Source organism: Leucopleurus acutus (genome assembly GCF_964270905.1).
Source record: "Leucopleurus acutus genome assembly, chromosome: X".
NCBI classification, from domain to species: Eukaryota; Metazoa; Chordata; class Mammalia; order Artiodactyla; family Delphinidae; genus Leucopleurus; species Leucopleurus acutus.
In genome coordinates this window covers 57,011,969-57,036,388 of record NC_139148.1, presented here as the reverse complement: position 1 = coordinate 57,036,388, position 24,420 = coordinate 57,011,969, and the positions used below count along the sequence as shown (strand labels likewise).

Sequence of the window (24,420 nt, the reverse complement as noted above, 5' to 3'; positions counted from 1 at the left end):
ATACAATTTTAAATTGAGTGATGGGAAAAATGAAACAAAATTATCCAAAATCTCCTTCAAGGTGATCAAAATGTTGATGCTAAACCCACATCTTGTGAAAAAGGATGTCTATTACCAATATATTCAGAAGGATCACTGTATTGATGCTTGCTTTCTTTTTTCCATTGTTTGAGTAAAGGTATAGTATACACTGAATTTGCAAGTTAACAATAAACTGGGAAGGGTTTGCAGCAGGGAAGCAAGGAATGTGAAGATAAGTTTAGCAAAATGGAAAGGTTTGTTTCTCAAACAATGGTGTCTAAGAGGGTAAACATTTGGGTTTTTACTGATGTGGTACTTGAACATAATATATGATTCCCTTAATTACTAGAATCAGCTTCCAAGTAGGATCTTGATGGTACTTTTGTTTTGAGATGATTTCTGGTGATGGTCTGCCTGTTGGAGCTATTACATATTATAGGGCATGCTAAGTAACTCAGGATTAAAGCCAACTGGGAAGTGCTGTGTAGAGCCTTACCAGCTAAATTACCAGTGACCTTACTATTATAATAAGTCCTCACATTTGTCTAGCACTTTGTCATTTACCAAGCATGTTCACATTCATCATGTCATCTGACCCTATCATAGCTCTGTAAGAATGGTATGTCTAAATTACAGATGAAGAAATTGAAGCTTAGAAGGGGCACAGTGAATAATGGAGCTGGGCCTTTAACCTAGGTCTGCCTGACTCCAAAGGCAAGATCATTTACAGGACATCAAGAATCCTTGTAGTTTTTGGACATTTCTGGAAGTTTGCCTGCCTGAAGCTCTATTGCCTAGCATGGTACCTTGTACATAGCAGACACTCAGTAAATGTAAAAAGGGAACTGGAACCAAAGCCAGCCACAGCACTTCTCAGCTTCTTTTCATTGTATTGACCAAGCCCATTCAAATTTGAACACTTTAATAAATCAATCTGAAAACTTACTTTACCACTCTCTTCAAGAAATTAATTTACAGATTTATGTCGGACTGCTATATGGCATAGTGAAATTGTTATACACAAACTTCTTTTCAAAAGAGATTCACTGTAATCATGTCACAGTCTGCTTTATAACAGAGGATGTTAGCTGATACATGAAACTAATTTTATGATTTGGGCCCAAATGTTATGAGGACTTTTGTTACCATTAAACTTTACCTGTGTCAAAGCGGCTTGCAATTCATATCAGCAGATGGAAAACTAAGCAAAAGTTTTCCATATCTAGGAGCCCCCATATCTTATACATAATTCACAGAGGGCTAAATAATTGAGAGTCGAAAGTATCAGAACCCTCACCATGGGGTGACCCCCCACCATGAATGTTGTGACAACATTCATATGGAGAACACTTCATCTTGTCAACCCCTTTGTCAACTTTCCTGGCTATCTTTCTGCCCTCTCCCTCCACACCCAGTCCTGTTTCTTCCTCCCCACTGTAGACCACAATTATAGGATTTTTCTGTAGTAAGCCAAGCAAAGAAGAACAAAGTTGACTTTTCTTATATTATTTGAATCTCATTTGATGTGGTTGCCTGGAAAACCACTCACAGAGCATCTGGCTGCGATGTCTAGGAGTACTAGACACTACTTGAGAGGCTGTCTCAAGCTGAATCTGCGTCAATTCATTTTTAGTACTTTGGTCTGTTTAAAGACTATCACTAGCCTGTGAGGAGGGGAGGACACAGTTACCCACATGAAGACCCACACATGGTTAGAAAACAACCATGTTGGTTTCTGTAAATATGCACATAGGCAGACAAGGTATTAAGCACCTTGCAGGAAGCCAATGATAAACAAGTACTCTAAATCAGCCTTGAGAAGGGGAGGTGAGAGGGCAGAATTATAGGAACTTGGGTTTTCCAGGCTGATAATAAGTAATCAGGTATGAGGCTACAGTTTCAGGTGTTCAGAAACAGGTTTGCCTTTCTTCAAATTTCCAAATCAAAGTAGAATAATAAGCTAGTTTTTCTCATGAAAGGTGCATGTTTTTGGAAGCAGCAGGCAGTAGAGAGGACCCTGGCACTGAGTAGATATAAACATGAAGAAATGAGGAATTTGAAGGGAGAAAATGTAAGTGTCAGCCAAACCTTTCTGTACTAGTGACAACAATTATGGTAGACATAGAATAAAGGACAGAGAGCATTACGATGGGGGATTACCCTTGAAAGAGCTGTATCTTTGTTCTGTCAAGTTACTCTGCTACTAAAAAAAATGCTTTTGGAAATGGTCAATAGATTTGCAAACAAAATGAAATGATTAAAAGGCCTGCTCATCCCTGGGAGATGTGGGATAGGAAATTGGCTCTGCTTGGCAGCCTAGTCATAGGCTCCAAAGAAAAGCAGCTTCTCATTCCAGGTGGCCAACTCCACAACACAGGCAGCAGCTAACTGAGGGATATTCCTGGGTTTTCAGGGCCAGCCTGTGCCTGGGTCATCCTGCACCTGTGACTGTTCTGGATTCTTTAGTTCTCTCATCCTAGCTACCATTTAACAACAGAAGGTCAGTACCATTATGTCCCCTGGGGAACCCTTCATAGTCAAGTCCACACTCACTCACCCTCTGATGGGTCCTGATCCCTGCTTCACAACTCCTGCTCCTATGCTGAGCCCCACAGTGCGGTGTGGCATGGTTAAAGATAAAGAAAAGCACCAGCTGGCTGATGGCCACATAGGATATGAAGGGGTCAGCCTGTATCTAGAGCATGGCTGGCCTCCATGGAAGCATCAAAGAGGAAAATCTGGTTTAAAGAGAGAATAAGAGAATGAGGGAGGGAAAGGAAGAAGGAGAAAGAGGAAGAAAAATATTGTACCTCCCAGAGTCATCCCTGCTTCATAGCATTTCCGGAGGCGACAAGATGGACAATTTTTCCTTCGGAATTTATCGATGGTGCAATCATTTCTGCTGGCACACAGGTACTTCTGTTTTCCTGGGAGAACAAATATAAGAGTAGACAGTCCTGTTAATGTGTTGCCAGAGTCTCTTTGGAAAGTATTTCTAGGCAGAAAAGGTGTGACGATATACCCTGCCCAATGAGAGAAGTGGATAGAAAATGGTCCCATACAATTTGATCACAAAGACTCTAACTATTAAACCAGGATGGCTTAATTCAATGCTATATTGTTTGGTTTTCATAGGTGTTTTTCAAAGGGATGAACAATTCAGGTCCTGCTGATACTCCTTTATTAGGATTACGTACTGGCTTTTTAAATAAGATGCTCTTTACTAAAAGTCAATAATGTCCATGAGAAAATAAGGTGGAAATTGTCACTCCTTTAGCATGGCATAGCAGAGACTTGGGCTCAGGCAATATTCCCTTCTCCTGACTTCTGTAATCATCATAGGATCATACTTGAGCTAATAACATGCTTATTTTTCATAATACAATTAAGCCTTCTATAAAAGAGAACTCCATGTGATTTTTAATTGTTTTTAAAATATTAGTGATCATACCCTCAATCCTTCAGGTTGTAAAAATCAAACTGATAAAGTCCACTCTTTGCAAAGTGAACACAGCAAATGAAAGGAAGTCCTCTGAAGATAGCAGAAGAAAAACAATCACTGTCATGCACATGTGAAGTTGTGAGAGATACACAGAAATATACACACACAAACACACCACACACATTCTCAGACTCAGAAATCCTTAGGATTATAGCTGTTCAAAGAAAAACATGGAGGTCCACTCAGAAACACATATTTCACTCAATACTTTGTCTCCTTGCTCCTCGCACAGGCCTGGCACACAGTGGGCCTTCAATAAACACTGACTGAATGAATACTCAAGTGGAACAGAGAGATCCAGAGGCACATAGGGTCACCAGCAGAAATAGACAGCGATACATACCCTGCTGCTCTGAAACATGCAGAACTTACACTTGTGGCCCTGCCCCCCAGACTGAGCCTGTGCATCCCTTCATCGCACCCCTTTCTTTCTCCAAGTCCTTGGTATTTTTTCTCTCATTTACTTCTGTGCTTTACTTTATGGGATAGACTGAGATTTTAAGGAGGCTTCTTTTGGCAGAGTAAGAATGTTTGTGGTAGAGAAAAGGAATAAAAAATGAAGCACAATTGCTATTTGATATCGGGGAAAAAGCCCACAAATTTAGCTATAGCTCAGCTTTCCTCTCTCTTCACTCAGTCTAAAATTTACATTACAGTCACATCTATTGTAGTAGGTTATTTTTTGTAGGAGATTCATTGTAACCAGGTTAGCAAAATTTTCTTTTCCTTCCTCTCCCCTTTTCTTTTTCCTTCCCTCCCTCCCTCCCTCTTTCTCTTCCCTTTGTCAAAGGACTCTGAAATGCTGGGCTTGAAGGAACTATTAAAAATCACCCCAGGACAACACTTTCATTCCAAGGATGAGTTCTGGGGAGGTGACTTGCCTGAAGAACACTGAATTGGAGGCACCTTAAGGAAGAAAAACTACCATTTAATAGGCACTTACTATGAACAAAGCCTGTGTGAGGGGGTTTACATATGCTATTTAAATAAATCGCCTTGGCAATGCTTTGAGGTAGGTACTGTCATCACTTTCACTCAACAATGAAAAAACTAAGGCCTCTAGGCCAATACCCTTTCTACCATACTGCAGGATTTTACTTGTATAAATAGAACACATAATTTGCTAACAGCTTCTTTCTGCTGCAAACTGAGGACTGTAATATGTGCACAGAATGGATGGTGCTTTGATGATTGTCATATAGCCTTTAGGTGTCAACTCCTAGAAGGCAGGCCCTGTACCAAATTCCAGTGGGTTCATTTCCAGTGCTGTGGGTATTCTAGACCTGGGACACCCCCACAGTATCAGTGCTGCTGCAAACCTCAAGACTACAGGCAGACCTCAGACATATTGTGGGTGTGGTTCCAGACTACTGCAATAAAGTGAATATGCCAGTAAAGGGAGTCACATGAATTTTTGGTTTCCTAGTGCATATAAAGGTTACATTTACACTCTACTATATAATACCTATTTATTTATGTATTATAAATAACATATAATAACATAAAGTAATAATAAATTAAAACCTAATATAAAACATAATAAAATAAAAATCCATCCCATTTGATTAGCTTACAAAAGTTAATAAGAATCTTGTACAAATTAAGTATAACAGGGATTACTATATACCGCATTATACAGCTGAAGAAAATGATGCTCATTAAAATGAAATTGACCTGCATGGCACCACACAGTTTATTTGTTCCATATCATAGTCCATAAGGCTATGAATCTTACATATTGGAAAGAATTTTAAACACTGGTCACACCACCCCTACTTCTCCATAAAAAGCTTGAATCCCCTCTATAGCATCCCTGCCCCACCTTTTCTTGAATTGCAGCCCACTTCATTTCTGGACTCTGTTATGAGGCTCTTACTTCCAGGAAACTCAGTGTCTGTCTCCTTGTAGCTTTGACCCATTGGTAATAATATATAATAATTATATATTATTAAAAATAGATAATCTTTGATCTGTAAAGGACTTTAAAAGCCTTCTAATAAAATGTCCCAAAGTACTGCTTGACTCTTCAGTTATGAAAATGGCCTCAAGGTATTGAAATGACATGCCCCAAATCACAGGAAATTGGTAGAGCCAGCACAAGATCTAGTAAATGCATCCAAAGGAGACATGTTGTGGGTGGGTGTAGTCTCAAGACTGAGCACTCTGAGGATGTTAAGTATCTTTGTTTATTATCTAGTAAGTGTATGGCCTTCTCAGTTGACAAAAGAACTGTGTAAATGGGATCTGGGCCTGCTCCAAGATGGTCCTAGAAGGTCCTCTGTTCCCATGCTGTAGCCAAGGTGACTGAATAATTAACATAGAGAACACAAACTACAAACCATCTTCTTCTCCTCCTCAGATTCTACAAACATTACACCTGGCTCTTTGACACTGTTGACCTCCAACAGCAAAATTTTATCAACAACCTATAATCAGTCTCACAAAAAATGTCATTGTGAAAACTCTGGCAAAATATAAAAACCCCTCTCACATGCTGAAGGAGGTAAGTCCAAACTCTAGAACTACAAACAGATCGCACATTTAAATACTTGATAACTCTCTTATTAGAACAGCTCAAACACTTTATCCCTGTGAATGGTCACATAATGAACTGATATGAGGCCCTCTGCATGCCAGCTGGCTCTGAAATTCTTGACTGCCTGATAGTGTTCTGCATTTTTCTTCATGGGTCCTATTCTTCCATCATAAACCTTAAGTCTGATTCAAAGCTCCAGCAGAAACAAAGGTCACAGGACAGGCTTCAGATATTTTCTCCAGAGACTCCCCATTTCTATTGTTTTCTGTCAGCCCCTTTGGTGCTTCCATGCAGTATGAGCTGAGATCAACGTCTGATTAGGTTTTTTTCAATTTGTTCATTGTGAAAAATCCTATTTGGAGCTGAGGAGGTAAAGTAGGGGAGTTACCCACCATCTGTGGCAACACATCATGCAAATGAGAAGAGGGTCAAGTCATCATCTTTATTATGAACCTATAGAGAAGACTGAAGAAGTAGGACTTCTCATGCTTCATAAAGAGAGTGTTAGTGTAGGGCCTATATAAACAAAACTAAAAACAAAACAAAACAAAACACCTTTATTGAGGTATGTAAAAAAAGATCGGAATTAAATGGAAAGATGTACAGTGTTTCTGGATGGGAAGATGCAATACTGCAAGGATGTCAAGTATTTTCCCCAGTCAAATCTATAAATTTAAACCAATCCAAACAAAATTTTGGCAACATTATCCCAAAGTTTATCTAAAGGAATAAAATGTGTGATATTGCCAAGATATTTTTGAAAAAGAAGAGTAATGAGACTTTTCCTACTAGACATTTAAAGTATTATAATGCCATAATAATTACAACAGTTTGGTATTGACTCAGCATAGACCTATCAGTGCAAGAGACCAGAAAAGCCAAAAACAGACTCTGCACATGTAATATGTCATTCTAAATCAGTAAAGAAAGGATGATTTATTCATTAAATGGTGTCAGAACAACTCATTATTCATTTGGAAAAGATAATAAAGTTAAATTACTAGTTGAAACCAAAATAAATTCCAGATGGATTAAATATGTCAATAAAAAAAACAAAAAGGAATTATTGAAATATTGTTAGATATTGAAATATTGTAGGTGAACATTTTTTAATTTTTGAAGGTCCAAAAGGGATTTTTAAAACATGACAATAAAGAATACATAAGCAAAAATTCTGACACTTGACTAGAAAAAACTTAAACTTTCTTATGTGAAACAAACATAATAATAGAATTTAAAGACAATCATGAACTAAAAAATACATATCAGTATCAAGTATGTAAAAGCCGTGGTCAATTTCCTTGACATATAACAATGAACAATACAACAGAAAGATGGGCAACAGACATGAACAGGCAATTAAAAGAAGAACCACAAAAGATCAGTAAGCATATGAAATTTGTGCAATTTCAATTGTATTAATAATTATAGAAATACAATTTAAATACGATATCATTTTCACAAGGAAGACTAGTAAAAATTTAGTACTAATTACTGGTGAAAAGGTATTGTTAGTGGGTGTGTAAACTTTTTAGAGAGCAATTTTGCCATATATCTAAAAAAATTAAATTCACATAAACTTCAACCAGTAATTCCACTTTTGGAATGTTTTATAAGAAGATAATAAGTTAAGCACAAGAAAGTAGTTCAGTGTAGCATTATTTAAACAGGGAATGCAGTCAGCCCTTCATAGTCATGTGTTTCACATCCGTGGATTCAACCAACCATGGATCGAAATTTCAACTGTATTCATTCTATTATGCCAGTTTATTTTTATTATTTATTTATTTGTTATTCATAGTTTTTTTCTCTTTTTCATTGCACTATAGTGACATACAGAATTATATTAGTTTCAGTTGTACAACATAGCGATTTGACGTTTATATACTTTAGGATTTTATCAGCATGATAAGCCTAGTAACCTAGTAAATCATACAAAGTTATTACAATATTATTGATTATATTCTCTATGCTGTACATCACAGCCCTGTGACTTATTTTATAATTGGAAGCTTTTATCTCTTAATTCCCTTCACCTATTTCTCCTAACCCCTCACCCTCCTCCCCTCTGGTGACTACCAGTTTGCTCTCTGAATTTATGAGTCTGTTTTGTTTTTTCATTTGTTTTTTAAAATCCACATATAAGTGAAATCATATGGTATTTATCTTTCTCTGTCTCTTATTTCACTTAGTATAATACCCACTGTATATATACACCACATCTTCTTTATCCATTCTTCTATTGATGGACACTTAGGTTGCTTCCATATCTTGGCTATTGTAAATGATGCTGCAATGAACATAGGGATACATATAATCTTTTTGAATTAATGTTTTCATTTTCTTCAGATAAATGCCCAGAAGTGGAACTGCTGGATCGTATAGTAGTTCTATTTTTAATTTTTTGAGGACCATCCATACTGTTTTCCATAATGGCTGCACCAATTTACAATTCCACCAATAGTGCATGAGGGGTCCCTTTTCTCCACATCCTCTCCAACACTTGTTTTTTGTTTTTACTTTAATAGATCTTTATTGGAGTATAATTGCTTCACAATACTGTGTTAGTTTCTGTTGTACAACAAAGTGATTCAGGCATATGCATACATATATCCCCATAAGCACTCCCTCTTGATCCTCCCTCTCACCCTCCCTATCCTGCCCCTCTAGGTGGTCACAAAGCACAGAGCTGATCTCCCTGTGTTATGCTGCTGCTTCCCACTAGCTATTGTACATTTGGTAGTGTATATATGTCAATGCTACTCTCAGTTTGCGCCAGCTTTCCCCTCCCCTCGGTGTCCTCAAGTCCATTCTCTATGTCTATGTCTTTATTCCTGTGCTGCCATTAGGTTCATCAGTACCGTTCTTTTTTTTTTTTTTTTTTTACCTTCCATATATATGTGTTAGCATATGGTATTTGTTTTTCTCTTTCTGACTTACTTCACTCTGTATGACACTCTAGGTCCATCCACCTCACTACAAATAACTCAATTTCATTTCTTTTTATGGCTGAGTAATAGTCCATTGTTGTCTTTTTGATGACAGTCATTCTAACAGGTGTGAGGTGATATCTCACTGTGGTTTTGATTTGCATTTCTCTGATAATTAGTGATCTGCATTTCTCTGATAATTAGTGACGTTGAGCATCTTTTCATGTGCCTGTTGGCCATCTGTATGTGTTCTTTGGAAAAATGTCTATTCAGGTCCTCTGCTCATTGTTTGGGTTGTTCGGGTTTTTTTTTTTTTTTTTCTGTGATGTTGGGTTGTGTGAGTTCTTTATATATTTTGGACATCAACCCCTTATCTGACATATCATTTGCAAATATCTTCTCCCATTCAGTAGGTTGTCTTTTTGTTTTGTCGATGGTTTCCTTCACTATGCATAAGTATTTTAGTTTGATGTAGTCCCATTTGTTTATTTTCGCTTTTGTTGCTTTTGCCTGAGGAGACAGATCCAAAAAAGGATTGCTAGGACTGATATCAAAGAGTGTACTGCCTTTGTTTTCTTCTAAGAGTTTTACAGTTTCAGGTGGACTACGCCATTTTATATAAGGAACTTGAGCATCCACATATTTTGGCATCAACCAGGGCTTCTGGAACCAATCCCCAGCAGACACCAAGGGACGACTGCATTGGAAAAATTTAAATGTCCAACATTAAGAGAATGATTAAATTATTCTATATTCATGCAAAGGAGCACTGCAGTCAGTGTCTTATTTTTTAACTTGGAAGGATATTCACAATATACTATTTTATTCAAAAAACAACAATGGTGTTATCAAACAACATATGTTATTGAATCCCACTTTTAAAACTTAAGGCTTTAGAGAACATCCATTCAAGTTATTTTATTCTTTTGTGGTGAACCTTTTTAATAAATGAAACATTACATAAAGGCCCCATATAACGTAACAGATAAAAATTAAACTTAATGTGCCTGAAGCAGGCATAGGAAACTTAGAACTTCTGCTAGACCTCTCCTTTTCTCCCCTTCTCTGCAGCTTTATCATTGTGGTACACCTTAGAAAAGCTCTATAGGACTCCCCAGGGCTTTGTGGAAAAGTTTAGAGACCTACATGACTTAGTTCAACCCTCAGTATCTCCTATTTCACAGACTAAGAAACTTAGACTCAGAGAATAGAAAAAGCTTGCTTAAGGTCATACTATGAGTCAATGTCAAAGTAGCAACAAGAATCCATGTCTCCCTATCCCCAGTCTAGCAGTTCAGTGCTATTCTCATATAAGATAATAGATGTAAAAATAACATAAAGCATAAAGCATTATACAGATCTTATCTATTATTATTATTTAAATAATAAACTCCTTGAATATCAGAAGAGGCAAGGACCTCTGCAGAGATCATCTAGTCCAACACTCTTATTTTACAGGTGAGGAAATTGAGATCCAGAAAGCAGAGTGGACTTGACCAAGGTTAAACAATGCATCAATGACAGTGATGGAACTAAAACTCAGCTTTCCTGCCCACAATGTTCTTTGCACATTTGCTTTATTACTTCAAAATCATTTTCATATTCATTATCTTGCTGAGCCTTTCTTCAAAGTAGGGAGGGTACAGAACGTTACCCTCAATTTATGAGGAAACATGAGATACAGAGTGCCTATTGAGACCAAAGAATATAGCCCAGTTTCAATCCAGGCTACCATATGCTTTCTACTGAACCACTATAAAACCAAGCAAATATTTTATTGAATATTTGCCTCTCTCCTGACTTATTTGCCCTGTAGTTTCTACATATACCCATTGCCTCTTCCTAGTGTCAAGGAAGAGTAATCCTTGACTTTCCTAGAGAAAGCAATGGAGAGAGGAGGTAACCCACTGTGCTTTGGGTACTATTCCAGGTGCCTTTAAAGATGCTGACTCACTTAATTCTTGTCAAAATTCTTCCAGGTAGCTACTATTCTTAATTTAGGGTTGAGGAAAATAAGGCTCAGAGATGCTGAATGACTCACCTACAGTTACCAGCTAATAAGTGGCAGAAGCAGAATCAGAAGCCAGGTCTGTGTGACCTGTGATATAGATGCTTGTCTTTATCAATGTGATATCTTTTCTCATATGGACCCTGACACTATATTTCAAAGAAAGAAGTAGCACAGAATAGTAAAAGATCATAGAGCAGGAAGGAGGAAGACCTGAGGACCAGCCCTGTGGTCTTACTGAATCACTATGTGACCCATATTTCTACTTCTCTTTTTCTTTCTTTCTTTCTTTTTTCTTTTTCTTTTTTTGGCTGTGTTGGGTCATAGCTATGGCACGTGGGATCTTTTGTCACAGTGTGGGCTCTTTGTTGTGTCGCATGGGCTTCTCTCTACTTGTGGTGTGCAGGTTTTCTCTCTCTAGTTGTGGTGCATGGGCTCTGTAGTTGTGTGTGGGCTCTGTACTTTGTGGCAGGTGGGCTCTCTCATTGAGGCATGTGAGCTCAGTAGTTGTGGCACGTGGGCTTAGTTGTCCTGTGGCATGTGGGATCTTAGTTCCCTGTCCCGGGATCAAACCCATGTCCCCTGCATTGGAAGGCGGATTCTTTACCACTAGACCACCAGGGAAGTTCCTCTACTTCTCTCTTCATCTTTTCCCCCTGATCTATAACTAGATGGGAATATGTTAGGCATTAAGAGAATAGTAGCAGACTAAGGAAGGTAGGTTCAGAAGTCTTCTATTCACATTAGTATTTGTGATGGGAGTCTCAGAGTCCCTGAGTGTGACTCTAGGAGGGCTGAAGCCAGTCTGCATACCTATCTTGTTTTTCCAATCTCAAATCTCTTGACTTTAAGGGCTTTCTCTGAAAAACAAAGACAGTACCCTACAGAAAGAAGTAGCTAAGTGCCTCTTCCCTGAGTGACCTACATATACTGGAAGGAGACCAAGGCCTGTTTAGGGCCATGTATCCTGTGGACATTACTTTCTCTGGGGCTGAGGCAGCCTAGAACCTCTGGCCTAATCACCCAAGGTCTCTCTTCTATGAAAAGCAATCCCAAGCATTATTGATTCCTAGTACTGTTTTTTCTCCTAGAATACTGCTCTTTGGCCTGTGGAACAGGCTAGAAAACTCTAAACAACACAGTCTGTGCCCTGCCACAGGGCAAGTCGTTTGTGAGAAGAACTTATAAGGTAGCTGACTCCTTGTGATTCTAGGGCTGCAACCATTCCCCCACCTGTCCCACCCACCCAGAAACACAGATGGCCGTTAACCCAGTACCATGATGGGCCCTGAGCCAGGCCCCTCAGCTAATGCTCAACAGGAATGCTTCTTGGGAGTGGTTATAAACCCATGATCATTTTTGATTCTTTTGATGTTATAGTTAGCTCTACTGAGGGGAACAGGAATCAAGCCCACACTCCTTTTCTTGGCTTTCTGTACTTTCCACAGTCTGGCCCAAGCTCCACAAAATAGAAATGTAAAGAGTACTAGACTGGCAGTCAGAAAGAACAGCAGGTGTCAAATCCCAGCTCCAAATGGCCTCAGGCAAGGCCTTGAACCTTGAACCTTGATTACTCATCTAAAAAATGAGGATATAAATAATGGCATTACCTCCATCCTAGAGTTATACAAAACAAATAATATAGAATGCATGTGCAAGTGATTTGTAAAAGGGAAAATATCAGTACATTAGATGAGTTATGTATAATGTTACTGAGTTTATCTTGTCTTCTATTCCCCTCCAAGAGCAACCTTCTTATGACTATGCTACTCTCTTCATTGGCCCCTGCCCTGGCCACAAACATTCCATCCTCTGCCTCCTGCCCCCAGTACACACACAAATACACTTCTCTGTTAAAGAAAACCCTGCAGTGTTCAGTTCCAGACCACGTTCCCTAGCTACTGCAATTCATATAGACCTCCTGCTTCAAGAGGACAGCAAGTAGAAGGTGAGGCTGACAAGTGTGATGGTGGCTAGGTCACGAATAGCCTTGAATGCAATGCTATGCAGTTTAAACCTTAACACAATGAAATATTTGAATACATCATTGAATTCAACCATAGAAGATGTTTAATAACTATCCTCTGATGGTTAAAGGACAATCTTTGAGTGTATACCTACTATGTTCCAAGCACTATTCTAGGCAACCAGGGAAACAACAGTGAATAATACAATCAAAGTCCTTGCCCTCAAGTTGGGTGATCTTGGTGGAAACAGACAAGTAATAAATGAGTGATAAATAATAATTTAGATATTTTCAGATGGTGATACATATAATGAAAGAAATAATACAGAGTGCTGTGATAGAATAGGAGAGTAAATTTAGGTAGAGTGGGGAAAGATTATCTGAGGATGAGGTTTTGAGCTGAAACTTGAATAATAGCACCAGACATGCAAAGAGTCAGGGGGAAAAATTCTCAAGAGAAGTAATAGCAAATACAAAGCCTTAAAGTCATGAATGTGTTTGGTGTGTTGTTGGAACAGCAAGATGGTCAGTGTGACTGGCATATGATAAGGGAGGGGAGGTGGTAGGAAGAGTTGATTCGATGGCAGAACCAGGTAGTGCAGTGCAGTAATTCTCAACCTTGGCTGCAAGTCAGAATCATCTGGGAAGCTTTTACAAAATACTTATGCTTGGTTTCACTCTCAGTAGTTTTTATTCAATTGACTGGGGGTAAGGGTGGGCACTATGACTTTTTTTAACACTCCCCTATTGTTTCTAATGTGCAGCTAGGGGAGAGAACTGCTGATGTTGGACCTTGCCCGTGAGTTGACTGCTTATGTAGTTCTGCAGCTGACATCAGGTTAATAACAGGATGAATGTTTGACATTGAAATAGCACTTGAGAATTTACAAAACTCCTTGTTTTTTTTGCTTCTCGAGAGACTAGTGAGGTTCAGTCCACTCAGATGAATAGTGTCGGGAGCACCAAACAGATAATGTTCTTCAGATGGGATTTGGAAAGACCATCTTGGAGAAGTACAGGCTCCAACCTCACCAAGGAAAACACTATGAAGAATAGGCAGCTCACTTCTGCCAAGGTCGTCTGACATTTGGTCAGACCCAAATTGTATGTTCTCCAGCTGTCTACCCTTAGGTTTTGTGCAGTGTTGTGCTGGAGTTGGTTTGTAGTGATTCATAAATACCAATTCTGAGCATCTTCATAATTTCACATTCAGTGCTGTCATACTGGTAGCTTGAAATTGGTCCTGATAAGAGTATCTACATCATGGAAATTAGTGAACAGTACAAATATCAAAACTTCCTGCTGCCCCCTGCCCCCTCGCAGACAGAAACCCAGTTTATTGGCACGACACCAGTCCTGCCCTTGTGGTAGCTTTACTCCCTTCTAGTTGAGTCTGACCCCCTTGTTCTTTTCTCCACACACTTTCACCTGATCACACCTCTGGGGTTTGGTAATATGATTAGAAGCACAGTTTATGTAGCCTCAGTTGCATTTTAGAAACATATTGCCATCTTCACATGCTTTACCCAATAGATGTGTTCCTGAACAGTAGTGTATAAGTCACATTTCTTTAAACTGAATTCTCATTTGAGTGTACAGTGGGGATTGATCATTTAAAGAAACACTGTATTGAACAGTTCTGTAAGGTCAAGACAATCATTCTTTTGTAAAATTAACAGTAACTATTTCATTTATAAATTTTGTCAAATACAAATTTTGCATAGTCTTACAACCTTTGTGGAGGACAATTTGGCAAAAGCTTTCAAAATTGAAATGTACATATGCTTTGACCCAGCACATGTTTGCACATGTGTGGCATGACACATATACAAGAACATTCTCTGCAACTTTGTTTATAATAGCAGAAGACTGGAAACAACATAAATGCTCATCAATAGATGGAGTCATACAATTCAGCCATTTAAAAATGAAGCAGTTCTGTATAAACTGAGTGGAACAATCTCTAAGATATATAGTAAAGTGGGAAAAAATATGCAAAACAGCACAGAACACCAATTGTCTGGGGAAAACTTTATGTATTTTCTATATGTGTCTATTAATGAATATACTATGTATACAAGGGCACACAAGAAACTAATAAATATTGGTTGCCTCTGAAGAAGAGAACTACATGCCTGAAGGATGGGGGGCTGGAATTATTTTTCACTCTTTAACCTTTTGTGATTTAAAAATTTTGTACCATGTGCATGTATTGTCTGCTTTAAACATAGATTTAAAATAGTCACAGCTCTGTTAGGCTTCCCTGTTTCCTTGAGACAAATCATTTACACTTTCTAGGCTTCAGCATCCCTATCTATACAACAAGGGGGTTAAACTCCATACTTCAGAGAGGAAACCAAAACGGGGTGTCCCCAAGCACATCCTAGTCCCCAATTTATTGAGTCACCATTCACAACAGGTGTGTTTCCTGTTCACCATACTGTGCAATTAAGGAAGCTGCTTTTCTAATATGGCCAGAGAAGGTACTTCTGTTACTGACAAAAAAAAGTTAGTTAACAAATACCTACTGAAAACCCAATGGTCCAGGGTTTCCCTGGTGGCGCAGTGGTTGAGAGTCCGCCTGCCGATGCAGGGGACACTGGTTCTTGCCCTGGTTCGGGAGGATCCCACATGCCGCGGAGCGGCTGGGCCCGTGAGCCATGGCCGCTGAGCCTGCGCGTCCGGAGCCTGTACTCCGCAGTGGGAGAGGCCACAACAGTGAGAGGCCCGCATACCGCACAAAAAAAACACAACAAAAAACAAACAAAAAAACCCCAATGGTCCAGCCCTGTGCTGAAGTCTGTAGAGGAGAAAGAGAAATTATAGCTCTTGCCCTTTAGGAGTTTGCATCTAGTGGGAGATGAAATAGCAATAAGACAAAAGAGGATGAGAGAGTTATGGAATGAGGCAAGGAGGTGTAGGTCATGGCTTGACTACAGTGGCTCACTGTGAGGACATTTCTTTCTGTTGAGAAAATGTTGGGGGAGCATGAGGAGGAGAATTCAGTAATCTCTCAATAAATTAATATTCATTCCAGAGACTAAAAGACTATAACATAGACTGTGAAATTTCTATTACTTGTTCTTAGCTATTTGTTAATTAGCAAAGAAGTATGGTGTGGTGGCAGAAGCAAGAACTTAGGAGTCAGAGGGACTGGGTTATGAGTCCCAGCAATGTCACTTACTAGTTATGGTAAATAGCATAAACTTGGACAAGCAGCATAAACCTCTTTGAATCTGTTTCCTCCTTTGTAAAATCTGTATCATATCATCCACTTTTGCAGAGCCATGGACATTTAAAATAACTTATGTAAATCTGGCAAATTTTAGCTATTTGGTAAACAAGAGCTGTTTGAATGGTGTGCATTCTCCTGGAATCACGTGGAATGCGGGAAGAACTGACCAAGGCTGAAGTTACTGCTGAAATCTTTATTGTGCAGCATTCAAGGAGTGTACTTAATGTTATTTATTTATCAAGTACTCCACAATAAAGAGCTTTAATAAAATTTCGCAGATTTTTCTTCCTATATAGTTCTAAAAATAAGGTCACCTAAGATCAAATTTGAAAACTGAAATTTAATCTGCAGCTCAAACATACCCTCATTATGCTCCCTTTCTGAGTGCTATTTTGATTTGATTTACTAAAAATTCAAAAACTACTTATCAAGATGATTATAGTGTATACCTTATCAAAACACATGCTTCTTGACAAGATTAATGACGCAGGTGGGGGGGGAGAAGGAGGGGCAGAGGAGGAGGAGAAACAAGAGGAAGAAGGGATGAAGAAGAAGGAGAAGGAGAAGAGGAAGAGGAAGAGGAGTAGAAGGGGAAGGGAGGGGGCAGGACTAGAAGAAGAAAAAGGAAGATATGAGAAGAAAAGGAAAAGAAAAGAAAAGTTTTATAGAACGAAAAACTCAATCCTGGGCCTCACTAAGGACCTACCGAGCTCTGTGACAGCTTCAAGAAAAGCTGAAGAAGCCATTACCACCCTCCACCAAGTGCTGCCTTACTGGGCTCAACATTATCTGTGGTGTCACTGCCATCCCTACTGAGGGTAGAAGCATTCCTGGTTGCAGTAGGGAAGATGTGAGCTTGTATCCCAATTATTTTATAGCCACCTTCTCCAAGTCTCTCTTCTCCAAGGATTATTTTTAGTTACTTCCTCTTAGGGAGTCACACTGTGATGGACCCTGAGCACTAAGAAGCCAAAATTCCTTTCTTACTCTAGCCCCATAAAGGCACCAAAAGATTGATTTCAGACACATATAGAGGAATCAATTGAAACTATAGAGAAAGGAGCCAGTGTAATAGAGTAGGGAAAAAAATAGGGCATTGTATTTCCACAAAAATCCCTGCTTACTAGCTGGAACTTTGGAGCAAGTAACTTGACTTCTCTAGACCTCAATTTAGTGCACTGTAAAATAGAGATAATGACTTATAAGTCTGCTGTGACATGTAAATGAAATAATGTGGGCAAAACAACTAACACAATGTCTGGCCCTCATAGGCATTCACTAAATATTGAAAGAGAAAGAGAAAAAGAGAGGAGTAAATGAGTAAATTAAAAAAAAAATAGGACCTAGGAGAATATGTACAACTAATTGGGCAAAAGAGAGTAATAGTTGTTATATAACATCATCAGAAGACAAAATAATGGGACGCTAATAAGCTGTATAGTAAAAGAAATGCAAACAGCTTGCTAATGTTAAGTTAAACTCCTAAAATGAAAGAATTAAGAATAGTTGCATTTCACAGCAGTAATCTTGATGGAAACACAGAATTTTACTATGTAAACAAAGCACAGGTAGAGCATTCCAGGCAGAGGAAATGATGTATTTGAAAAGGCATGGAGGTTGGAAAGAGCCAACATTGATGGATAAAACAAACTGTGAAATTAATGACTTGTGGCTCATCAAAAACTAAGATATTCAATTAGTCTTGACCAAACACATTGACTCCATACACTTTTTCTTTTCCTTTCTACTAAAAACAAAGTTTTTCTTTTTACAACTTCCTTAAGACAGCCAAATGGGTTTGACTGTTCCTTTCCCCAACCTCTACTATGGCCTGCATTTTGGTGATTACTACCTGAAAGACCAGTTGCTAGAACTGACCAACAGTCATGGCCAGAAAAATGACATGTGGAGGCTAGCGGGGTATTAGAAAGAATACTGACTGCTTACTTAAAGCACTCCTGGGCTTTACTTTCCAGCCATCAGAGAATAAGAAGGTGGTGAGACTACATCCATCAAGAAAGGTCCACCCATACCATCCATTTGCCATAAAGATAACGTCTTTTCCTGTCATATATTGGGTTGGCCAAAATGTGACTTCGGATTTTAAGTAAAAATAAAAGACACATTTTTCATTTTTACCAAGAATTTTATTGAACAGCATATGCATCTTTTTGTTCCACTACCTACTGCCATTTTTCAGGTAATTTCATAATTCTATCTTCCCAAAACTTTTTATATTTTTGAGCAAAGAACTGTTCAGTTACCTTTTATAGTCTTCCAGGGAATTGAAATTTTTTCCATTAAGAGAATTTTGTAAAACGGAAATAAATGGAAATCTGAAGGTGCAATGTCTGGTGAATACAGAGGATGGATCAGAACTTCCCAGGCAAGCTGTAACAGTTTTTGCCTGGTCATCAAAGAAACATGCGGTCTTGCATTATCCTGATGGAAGATTATGCATTTTCTGTTGACTAATTCTGGACGCTTTTCATCGAGTGCCACTTTCAGTTGGTCTAACTGGGAGTAGTACTTGTTGGTATTAATAGTTTGGTTTTTGAAAGGAACTCAAGTAGAGGACTCCCTTCTAATCCCACCATATACACAACATCACCTTCTTTGGATGAAGGCAAGCCTTTGGTGTGGTTGGTGGTGGTTCATTTTGCTTGGCCCATGGTCTCTTCTGTTCCACATTGTTGTACATTGTCCACTTTTCACCACTTGTCACAATTTGTTTTAAAAATGGCATGTTTTCATTACGTTTCAGTAGAGAATCACATGTGGAAATACGGTCAAGAAGGTTTTTTTGTGCTTAACTTATGTGGAACCCAAACATCAAAGCGATGAACATAACCAAGCTGGTGCAAATTATTTTCAACACTTGATTTGGATATTTTGAGTATGTTGGCTATCTCCCACATGGTATAACATTGATTTTTCTTAATTAATGTCTTGATTCAGTCACTATCAACTTCAACTGGTCTACCCGACGATGCAGCATCGTCCAGCAAGAAATCCCTAGCACGAAACTTCACAAACCACTTTTGACACATTTGATCAGTCACAGTACCTTCTCCATACACTGCACAAATCTTTTTTTTTTTTTTTTTGCGTTTCAGTTGCATTTTTACCTTTCTTGAAATAATAAAGCATAATGTGCTGAAAATGTTGCTTTATTCTTCCATCTTCAATATTAAAATGGCTGCACAAAAGTTCACCAATTTTGATAAGTCTTTTTTAAAATGCACACTGATATGACAGCTGTCACGAACAATCTAACAAAATTGTTTCAAATGAAGTTAAAGACAACTAAGTGCTACTAGAGCCATCTTATGGGAAAAACTGAACGAACCTTTTGGTCAACCCAATACTTCAGTTCCCCAACAAAACTCTCACTGAAAATGTTGAAATCAACTGAATTACAAACAAAAATAGTGGTCACTGACAAAATGAGATGTCTCTCTTTAATCTTAAAATTCCTCTATAATGCAGGACCCAAGAAAAATGAATACATTATTCCTTTCCATTTGTGATTTGGAAAGTCAGAAGAACTCAAAGGTACATGTTGCTAGCCTTTCCTTAATGGAAAACAAACAATGGACATATATACACTACCAAACGTAAGGTAGATAACTAGTGGGAAGCAGCCACATAGCACAGGGAGATCAGCTCGGTGCTTTGTGACCGCCTGGAGGGGTGGGATAGGGAGGGTGGGAGGGAGGGAGCCGCAAGAGGGAAGAGATATGGGAACATATGTATATGTATAACTGATTCACTTTGTTATAAAGCAGAAACTAACACACCATTGTAAAGCAATTATACCCCAATAAAGATGTTAAAAAAACAAAACAACAATTACAAAACAAACAAAAAAACCCCACCCTGACCAACTTGAGGAACTTGAGCTGACAAACGACTCTAACTTTCTGTTCTTTTTCACTGTCCCAGGGTTCCCTAAGTATCTGAGCGTCTTTGCATTTTGGAGTACCTTTTCAGTACCAAGGGCACCAGAGTTATTCCTAGGAAACACGGGAGTCATCTTTGGCTCCAAAACATGTAAAACGTTGATAATTCTTAATACTCTAGGGCAAGGAGACTTACAAAATTCCAGTGTTGAAAGTTGCTCACACTAAAACATCAGGAATCTAAAATTATTTTCAACTAATGACAGGTAGAGCTGATGTTATTCAGGTTTAGCTGTTCTCACATTGAGTGTAACCCTTCTCTGTTCCCTAAAAACTCACCAGTAGGGATCAGTTCATATGTATTCAGCATCTTCCTAAATCATAAACATTTGTATCAACTCTACCTTGCATTTGTTGGTAGCTTTACAACTTAGAGATAGTATTCCCATGCATTATCTTGTTTGAACCTCACAGCAATATATGAGCTATTCAGGGAAGTTATTATTATCTTTTTACAAACGATGAAACTGAAGCTGAGAATGGTTAACAGAATTGCCCAAGCTCATACAGTTAAGTAAGAGATTAAATTCTTGCCACACAGGGTATTCTTTTATTCCTATTATTTTTTCCATAGTTTTTCAAAATCCAACAAAAACGCTAAATTATAGTCACTCTGCTGTGTTCCGGAAGGCGTGAAAACCATTGTATCCATTCCATGAAGAGATATATAAAAATGTTAAAACCTAGACTTCTTGGAGATCAGTTATATGGCAAAGTTCATTTAGGTGGAACATTTCATTTACCTGACAATACTGGAAAAATAAAGGGTTAGAAATGGAGCATAATATTCATTGTGTTATTCAGTGAAAAATGAATATACACCTAATAAATACCAGAATCTATACTAAACACATGCCCATGTAACAGATAAAATATTAAGATAAATCTAGGCAGAATTAATTAATTGAATATCTATTAAATTCAATATTAATTAATTGAATGTCTATTAAATATTTACTCTATGCCAAGCAGTGTTCTAGATGCTAGGGATTTATCAATGAACAAATAATCACAAGTTCCTATCTTGACTAACATCCATTTTAATGTGTGTGGGGAAGTGAAAGAGGGAAGGAAGCAGAAAATAAACAATACACATAATAAATTAGGAAATTAAATTGTATGTTAGAAAGAAACAAGTACTATGTACAAAAAGCATGGTAAGGGGAATGGGGAGTGCTGAGTGACAATGATTTTAACTTGAGTGGTGAAGGCAGGTTTCATTGAGGTGACACTTGTCCAAAACTTGAAGGAAGTGAGAAAGTGCGCCACACAGTTATCTAAGGGAAGATCATTAATGGCCTAGGGAGCAGTTGATGTAGGTCCCTAATGTGGGAGAATACTTATCATGTTTGAGAATTGGCAAAGAAGGCAGTGCAGCTACAGCAGGGAAAATATGGTAAACGGGGTCTGAGAGGCAACAGCAGAAGAGATCATTTGTGATCTTATAGGTCATTAACTTATAGGTCAAATACTCTTATAATAAGTGAGATGGGGATACACTGGAGGATTCTGAGTAGAGGGGAAACATGGTCTGGCTTATATGTTTATACACATGCAAGAAAACATCTTTCTTCTTGCTTGTCAAATGAAAAACAACATTGGGTTAAGTGACCTCAGGAACAGCAGAAGGATCCTGAAAATCCAATTAACTTTCAGGGTCTTTTTTTTCCTGGACACTGTAGATATTCCCTTTTTTAAAGGTTGAGGAGTGCTCGATCAAAACACTTTAGACTGGAGTAATGTCAGAGTAAATGATGAAGTGAGGAACTCCTAAAATTCTCTCCTCCATTAAATAAATTAGAAAACTGGCCAAAAGATGGTCAGAATAAACATTTTCAGAACTCTAGAAATTAACCAAATGCTTGTAGCAATCTGAGGAGGATTTATTAAAAACTTTATGACATTTAAACTTGCCCTATTGCCCATCATCCCCTCCCAGCTCCATAGTAACCATGAAAACCAACAGTCTGCAATGATGGTGAAAACTAGCAGCCTGGTAATCACTGGAGGAGGCGGAATGGGGCTGGGACTCCTTTAAAGCCCCCCTTTCAGAGAACGGTCACTATTTGACCATTTGGGGGTTCCCTGAAAGACTCCATTTTCAGGGCTATGTTTATTTAACCTGAATCAGAGCTTACCAAGTGTGAATAGCTTTTTCCCTGGGGGAGTTTGTAGAAGATAACGAGAGACAAATGTTGAACATCAAGGCTGGCTGAGTTGGTGGTAACAATTGTGGCAAACAATGAGCTAACCAAAAAGCTTAAAAAAGAGGTGGAGAAATGAGATGTCCAATGGAGGCTTTGAAAATCTCCAACATATTCCCAGCCATCTAGAATTAGGTTTTTTTTTAATTTTATTTATTTATTTATTTTTGTGGTACATGGGCCTCTCACTGCTGTGGCCTCTCCTGTTGCGGAGCACAGGCTCCAGATGCGGAGTCTCAGTGGCCATGGCTCACGGGCCCAGCCGACCCATGGCATGTGGGATCTTCCTGGACCAGGGCACGAACCCACATACCCTGAATCGGCAGGTGGACTCTCAACCACTGAGCCACCAGGGAAGCCCAAATAATTAAACTTTTTTTTTTTTTTGTGGTACGCGGGCCTCTCACTGCTGTGGCCTCTCCCGTCGCAGAGCACAGGCTCCGGATGCGCAGTCTCAGTGACCATGGCTCACGGGCCCAGCCGCCCCGTGGCATGTGGGATCTTCCCGGACCAGGGCACGAACCCACGTCGCCTGCATCGGCAGGTGGACTCCCAACCACTGTGCCACTAGGGAAGCCCTAGTTTTTTTGTTTTGTTTTTTTAAGTCACTAAACAAGCAAACAACTAAAAGAAGAACAAACTGCATCAACAACAATCCATGAGGTTTGACAGGTGTAAATCCTGCCTACGTAATTAAGTGTAATTGGATTAAACACTGCTATTAAAAGACAGAGATTTGAGGAATGAATTGGAAAAAAACCACGAGATACAACTATATGCTCTCTACAAGAGACACCTTAGATTCAGAGACAAACTCTTTGAAAGTAAAAGAATGGAAAAAGATATTCCACACAAAGAGCAGCCAAAGGAGAGTTGGAGTGGGTATACTATTATCAGACGAAATAGGCATCAAGACAAAAACTGTGACTAGAGACAAAGATGGACATGTTATAATGGTAAAAAGTTGAATCCGTTAGGAAGACATACAATTATAAATATATGCATCTAATAACAGAACCCAAAAAACATAAAGTAAAAACTGGTAGAACTGAATGGAAAATAGGTGATTAAATAATAATAGAAATTTAAAGACCCTACTTTCAATAAAGGATAAAACAAGTAAGCAGAAGATAAGAAAAGGGAAATCATGAACAACACTATAAAAATTAGACTTAACAAACATCTGTAGAATTCTCCACCCCCAAAACACCATAATGCACATTCTTAAGTGCACATGGAACATCCTCCAGGAGAGAACCTACTTAAGGCCATGAAACAAGTCTCAATACGTCTAAATGGACTGAAATCATACAAAGGATGTTCTCTTATCAAAATAGAATGAAATTAGCAATCAGAAACTTTGAGAAATTCACAAATATGTGAAAGTTAAACAATGCAGCCTAAATAATTGTTCAAAGAAGAAATCACAAGGGAAATAAGAAAATACCTTCAGATAAATTGAAATGAAAAAACAACATTCCAAAACTTTTGGAATTCAATAAAAGCTGTGCTTAGAAGGAAATTTATAGTTCTAACTGCTTACATATACATTATTTACAGCTATTGAGAAAGATCTCAAATAAGTAACATAACCTTCTATCTTAAGACACTAGAAAAAGGAGAGTTAAACTAAAAAAGAAGAAAGCAGAAGGAAAAATAATTTAAAAAATAGGACATAAATAAATGAAATAGACAATAGACAATAAAAGAGAAAATGAACAAAACCAAATCTTGGTTCTTTGGAAAGATCAACAAACTGACAACCTTTTAAGAAATTGACCAAGAGAAAAAAAAAACAGTACTTTTAAATTATGAAAATCAGGAATGAAAGAAGAGATAATACTACTGAAATAAAGATTATTTATTGCATCATCTTTACTGAATGAAATCTTACAGAAATAAAAAAGATTATTTAGGAATACTACAAACAATTATATACCAACAAATTGAGTAACACAGATGAAATGAAAATTACTAGAAAGATACAAACTACCATAACTGACACAAAAATAAATATAAATTCAGAATAGACATATTACAAATAAAGATACTGAAT

The 24,420-nt window shown here is 38.2% G+C and overlaps 1 protein-coding gene across 2 annotated transcripts in view; it reads right to left on the bottom strand.

The window, feature by feature from the left end:
* Nucleotides 1–24,420, bottom strand: part of AR (androgen receptor) — a gene marked incomplete at both ends in the record, with an annotated part of 166,016 nt that overhangs the window by 29,791 nt on the left and 111,805 nt on the right. For both annotated transcript variants that reach the window (XM_082864784.1, XM_082864785.1), the window contains one exon: nucleotides 2,832–2,948. In XM_082864784.1, the coding sequence (XP_082720910.1) occupies nucleotides 2,832–2,948 (117 nt within the window). The remainder of the gene's footprint in view (nucleotides 1–2,831; nucleotides 2,949–24,420) is intronic.